The following is a 6520-nucleotide window of genomic DNA, read 5'->3' as shown; positions in this document are numbered from 1 at the left end:
TCCTTCATTCGATAAGGTGGCTAGTTTGTCTTGCTCTTCATAGTGACTCTCCCCTTGAAGAGGAGACCCAAAAACTCCCCCTGAATAATAAGGTTCAAATTTCTGAAAAAATACATCTAGAGTGATATGTACTTTTTATTGTTGGGGCTCATAACACCGGTATCCTTTATGAACATCAGAGCAATCAACAGACACACACCTTTTAGCACATGAATCTAGTTTGTTACACAGTACTTTGGGAATATGGACATAAACAGTGCAGCCAAACACATGAGGCTCAAGATTGAGAATGTGGGAAATTGAAAGTAGTGATTCAAACTTCTGTTGTGGAGTCACAAAGTTGATGACACTAAAAAGGGTACGATTAATCAAATAAGAAATAGAGCAAACAACTTCACCCCAGTAAAAATGGGGCATATTCATGCCAAATAGAGAGGCACGAACAACCTCCATAAGTTGTCTATTCTTCCTTTCGACCAAACCATTTTGATGTGGTGTATAAGTACAAAAGGTCTGATGTCTAATCCTCTGGTAATTCAAGAACTGCGCAAAAAAAAAAATTATTTGTATATTCGGTCCCATTATCAGACTGCAAAATTTGGATCTGGCATTGAAATTGAGTGGCTACCATTCGGTGAAAAGTTTGGAAGGCTATAAATACATCACTTTTCTAATGTAACAACATAACCCAATCATCTATAAATGTCACAAAGTATCGAGCTTTAGATAGGGAAGGGACACTAGCAGGTCCCTAAACATCCGAGTGAACAACTTCAAAAGGAATTGAACTTTTATTAATACTAGGAGAATAGAAAATACAATGACTTTTTGCTAGTTCACATTTGTTACAATGGAAATCATCAATATTCAAACTAGAAAACAATCTTGGATGTAATTTTTTCAAATAGCCAAAAGAGATATGTCCTAGTCTTTTGTGTCAAAGCCAAATTGTTTCCCGAGACTTATCTTCACTACTGGCATGATTGATCTCTCTCAATTTATTCTGTCCTTTTTCGGTAACATCCAGATAATAAAGTTTGTCTCGCTTAACACCGTAGCCAAGAGTCTTCCAGGTGGAAATGTCCTGGAACACACAAAATGAGGGCCAAAAGGTGACAGTACAGTTCAAGGTATTAGTAAATTGTGCTACGGAAAGTAAGTTATATTCAAGGGAATGGACAACCAAAATAGAAGTCAAATGAAGATGTTCAAACATGATAAGAGATCATTTACCAGTGATAGAAGAGGTACTACCATTAGGATTAGAAATAAATGATTGAGAAGAAGGCAAAAAATAATGCAACTTACTAGAGTCCTTTATCATATGATCAGAAACTCCAGTGTCAATTATCCAAATATCATATCTAGAACATGCAGGGAAAATAGGAGTTTTACCAACAGTAATCGAGTAAGCAGCATTGGTAGTGAGTTGCTGGGGACTTTCATCAAAGGTAGTGGCCATTGCTTTGCTGGGGAGAATGGAATAATGAAAGAAAGTGAAAATGATTTCAGAATTACACTTCATGTATAGATACATGTGAGACTGATTTCAGTGTCCTTTTGCTGGATTAGAATAGAGAGGCTTTGATATCATGTTACAAATCAAGGAACTCTATAGAATAGTAATTTAGAGTTACAAATCAGTCATAAATCAAGCTACAAATCAGCCATAAATCAAGGAAGAAAATTACAAATAATCAGGAAATTAAAACTTCTAAAATCTCTCCATATAATTCCAGCAATCTCTCCATCTAACGGATTCCCTTTAATTGCTACATAAATTGGTCAATCAAGTCAGAATTAAATCAAAACAATTATAAAAAATATACAACAAAATAATATATATATATATATATATATATATATATATATATATATATATATATATATATATATATATTCGAGCAACTGGAATTCGGGCCAACTTTCTGTCTAAATAGTATTTGCATAATAATGAATTTTAAAGTAATTAATCTCACACATTCTCGCGTGTTTATCAAGAACATTGTACACAAGCTTAGTTTTCTATATTCGGTATTAACGTTTGTCTCCCGCTCACTTCATTTTGTTGGTATATCATACTATTGTGTACACAAGCAGCTAAAAACAAAATGATAATAATAATAATTAATGCCACAGCTCGCTGTCTTGACTCCTAATAACAAACAAAAAGATGTACAAATTTTAACATCTCCAACAAGAATGTCTTGTTTGTCGATCAACGCAAGGAGAATATCCTCATAACAACATAGCAATTCCAATTTTTCTTGTTCACATTCCCCTAGGCTTAGAAGCAAACAACCATTCCTGTATATATTATCAATTCATCACTATAGCCATAGAAACATCTATGACAGTATAAATAAGAAGGGTAACACATCAAGAGCAAACACACCACTGAAACAAATTAATTAAACGTCCTTCAAAATGGCGTTAGAAGTGCTTGACGCGCTTGATTCAGCACGCACGCAATGGTATCACGTGACGGCCATAGTAATAGCAGGCATGGGTTTTTTCACCGATGCCTACGACCTCTTTTGCATCTCCACAGTTGCAAAACTATTAGGCCGTTTATATTACTTCGATCCTTCAACAAACAAACCGGGAAAACTCCCAACCCCAGTTAACAATTTCGTAACCGGTGTGGCCCTAATAGGAACACTCTGTGGTCAATTATTCTTTGGCTATCTCGGAGACAAACTAGGTCGCAAAAAAGTTTATGGAATCACACTCGTTCTCATGGTCGTTTGTGCCGTATGTTCTGGCCTGTCTTTTGGTGCATCGGCAAAGTCCGTTATGGGAACTTTGTGTTTCTTCAGGTTCTGGCTTGGGTTTGGTATTGGTGGTGACTACCCTCTCTCTGCCACCATCATGTCCGAATACGCCAATAAAAGGACACGTGGAGCTTTCATAGCTGCTGTCTTCGCCATGCAAGGCGTGGGAATCATCTTTGCAGGTTTGGTCTCCATGGTGTTGTCGAGTGTTTTCAAGTCTTACTTTGACGCTCCCACTTACACGCAGAACGAGGTGTTGTCAACACAACCCGAGGGTGATTTTCTATGGCGCTTAGTTCTCATGATTGGAGCCGTCCCAGCCATGTTGACTTTCTATTGGAGGATGAAGATGCCAGAAACGGGTCGTTACACTGCTATAATTGAAGGGAACGCAAAGCAAGCAGCTGCAGATATGGCTAGGGTTTTGGACATTGAAATCCAAGCAGATCAAGACAAATTAACAGAGTTCAAATCAGCAAACAATTACCCTTTATGGTCAAACGAGTTCTTTCAACGACATGGTCGTCACCTTATTGGAACAATGAGCGCGTGGTTCTTGTTAGACATTGCTTTCTATAGCCAGAACTTAACTCAGAAGGATATTTTCCCCGCAATGGGACTCATAGACAAGGACGTGGATATGAATGCTCTTGAAGAAGTGTTCCAAACCGCACGTGCCATGTTCGTGATTGCTTTGTGCGGAACCTTCCCTGGTTATTGGTTCACTGTCGCTTTCATTGAAAAGCTTGGACGCTACAAGATCCAACTCATTGGGTTCTTCATGATGTCTTTCTTCATGTTCGTCATTGGTGTCAAATATGATTACCTCAAGAATGACAACGCTCACCTCTTCGCTTTCCTCTATGCGTTGACGTTCTTCTTCGCCAACTTTGGACCGAACAGGTTTGTTATCTCTTAAGGCAAATATCTTATCCGTTGAGAAATATAAAATCATTAACGTGGCCGATATAATTAATTATTTTAATTTAAAAGCTTAAGTTGAGAAGTGAAGATTAGTTTTATATTATATTCATCTAATACACTCCTTCACACAATAACTCTCTTGGTTTAAAACATGGATATTGCTCATAGAAAGAGGAGGTGATGGGAATCAAATTTGTGACTTAGTAGTCACAAAAATTCTGATATTATATAAAGTAATCAATTCAATCCAACAACTTAAGTTTAGAATTAAAGACCCACCAATAGTTTTTATATTTTATCAATTTAAAAAGCAGTTCAAATTTTAAATTTTTGAGTTGAAATAATTTTTTACAATCAAAGCTAACGCGACTACTAGGGGTGTTCGCGGTCTGGATTGGATCAGTTTTGGAAGTAAATATCATCCGATCCAATCCCTTCGGTTTGACCATGTAATCATCCATTCGGTTTGGACTTTTTTTCAAATCCGATCCAATCCAATTTTTTTCGGTTTGGATTGGATCAGTTTTCGGTTTGGATTGGATCAGTTTTCAGTTTTTTGAAAATTCTAAAATTTGTTTCATGCAGATAACATCTTTTATATATATATTGGCTTTGTAAAAAAAAAAATTAAATACAAAAACATCAGTAAACGATAATATAGTTTTTTTTGGGGGGGGGCAATGAGATATGAAGCTCTATGCAGATGAAATTTTGTTGATGAGATGTGACTAGGTTTTTTCTTGAGTTTAGTTGATGGGTTAATGGGTCTTGAGTTTAGAAATTTTTGGATTATGATTGGAGAAAGACCAAAGTAAGTAGAGGGGAATTAATATATTGGATCGGTTTGGATTGAATCGGTTTTCATTAAGCAATCCGAAAACCGATCCAATCCAATTAAAAGTTGCGGTTTTTTTTTCGGTTTTCAATTTTTCGGTTTTCGATTTGTTCGGTTATCGGTTTTTCGGTTCGGTCATCGCGGTTTGAATCGGTTTGGATCGGTTGATGAACACCCCAACGACTACTGATTATGAGCTCGATCCTCACCATATAATTTTTTAGTACAATTAGACTGAACTTGATGTATTATCTACTTTTCAAGCTCAATAAACACTCTGTGAGGAGGCATAACCTCATCCAAACAATTTAAGTTTTGGTTAAAATGATCCTTTAAAGAAAGTTGTTTGTTTGTCTTACAAGCAACTATATATACTACAAATTTGAACTAATCCTATAAGGTTTGTTATCTACTTATTCTAACTAACGTTGATTTAATCTTCAACAAACAGCACGACATTCGTGCTGCCAGCGGAGCTGTTCCCGACGAGGGTGAGGTCGACGTGTCATGCGCTGAGCGCAGCGGCGGGGAAGGCTGGTGCTATGGTTGCTGCTTTTGGAATACAAACCTACACCTTGGACGGTACACCGAAAAAGGTGAGAAGGGCGATGTTGATTCTGGCCGTGACTAACTTGTTCGGGTTCTGCGTTTCATTCTTGGTTACCGAAACAAAGGGACGATCGCTGGAACAAATTTCTGGTGAGGATGGAAGAGAGAGTGAACTCGCAGCAACACCAAATAATGATAGGGTTCCGGTCACTCGTCAGGTTTCGCGGACTGAGACAATGTGAAGGATGACATGAATTTAATTACACGCATGCACGAGAAGCACGTATAATAATAATAATAGCGCCAAAAATAGATGCTTAATTTTGGTGCCTTATGCTAGAAATGTTCTACAAAAATAAATGTATGGCTTGGTGTTTCTGAGATCATTGAAGACACACAAGGACAACAAACACTAAGAGTATATAAAGTGATGCTTTGTCTCCCCTTCCTCCGATCCCCCAGAAAAATTCCCCTGGTTTGTAATTTTATTTTATTTTTATTTTGGTAAGGGCTTGTTTGTAATATTTTCTTTTAATGAATTTCAGTATTTTATTGGAATATTATATTGCTCTGTGCATCTTAGTAAAAATCCCCTTGACGTATAAAGGTAAAAGATTGCGGGGGCCAGGGGGTGTTGTTGCATAAGGGAGACAAAATTCTTCGAGAAGAACAAGATAAAATTAAAAATGGTCAAGATTTTTTATTTGATTTTTTTTACGAGAATTTATTTATTTGGCATGAGTTTAGAAAGGAAATCAAGGGTAAGTGATCAAGCGTAATGGGGTAATCATTACTTTAGCTGTAAAATATAATTTAGATTAAGTTAAGGAAAGAACATGTATATTTTTTTTCTTTAATTACTTAAACTTTTAAAAGATTTAGCTGATTTTTAACTTTTTTAAATGAAGTCAAAATTAAGTGTTCACAATTAAGTTTAAGTAGTTAAGTTAATTATATGAATACTTAATTGTGAATTTCAAAATTTTCATTTTTTAATGATATATTATATCTATTTTTAGAATAAATCTAAATTAGAATCATAATTTTGAAATAGATCAATTTAAGAATTTATTTTTAAATTTATAATATTTTTTAATTAAATTAGTAAATAAGACAACATTTTAAATGTAAAAAATTTCTAATAATTAATTTAAGAATTTCCTAAATGTTACAGTTTACATGTGATTTGTTTTTCATAAAAATGCTTTCGCTTGCTTTTAAAAATTATTTTTTTAAATAATAAAAAAATTTGTAACAATTTTTCCATTGCATGTTTAATTAATGCGGCACTAGTTAGTTCAATTACAATATTAAAATTTGAAATCCGTAAATTGAAAATTGAAATTTAAAAATCATTGTTGTTAGAGTAATTAATGTAAGAGTTGCAGTATTTAATTAATAAATGACGATGAATAACGATTTAATAATAGTTACGAAT

General features: G+C 35.0%; 1 protein-coding gene across 1 annotated transcript; it reads left to right on the top strand.

Moving 5' to 3' along the window:
- The first annotated feature begins 2427 nt into the window (after positions 1-2427).
- On the top strand, positions 2428-5324 carry LOC133317421 (low affinity inorganic phosphate transporter 4). Its single transcript, XM_061519284.1, has 2 exons — positions 2428-3677; positions 4985-5324. Exons 1-2 carry the CDS (start codon positions 2428-2430, stop codon positions 5322-5324), a joined length of 1590 nt encoding a protein of 529 aa, XP_061375268.1.
- Positions 5325-6520: the final 1196 nt, after the last annotated feature.

This window comes from Gastrolobium bilobum, unplaced genomic scaffold (genome assembly GCF_033153095.1).
Source record: "Gastrolobium bilobum isolate Gb01-03AN ecotype WA unplaced genomic scaffold, APGP_CSIRO_Gbil_v1 utg68678, whole genome shotgun sequence".
Taxonomy (NCBI): Eukaryota; Viridiplantae; Streptophyta; class Magnoliopsida; order Fabales; family Fabaceae; genus Gastrolobium; species Gastrolobium bilobum.
Note: the sequence above shows the minus strand (reverse complement) of the source record. Positions and strands in the feature narration are given on the sequence as shown.

What these genes read in the sequence shown, in the direction of transcription:
- LOC133317421 (XM_061519284.1), top strand. Translation starts at nt 2,428, where the DNA reads ATGGCGTTAGAAGTGCTTGACGCGCTTGATTCAGCACGCACGCAATGG. An exon ending in GCCAACTTTGGACCGAACAG is followed by an intron (nt 3,678 to 4,984) that starts GTTTGTTATCTC and finishes TTCAACAAACAG; the next exon opens with CACGACATTCGTGCTGCCAG.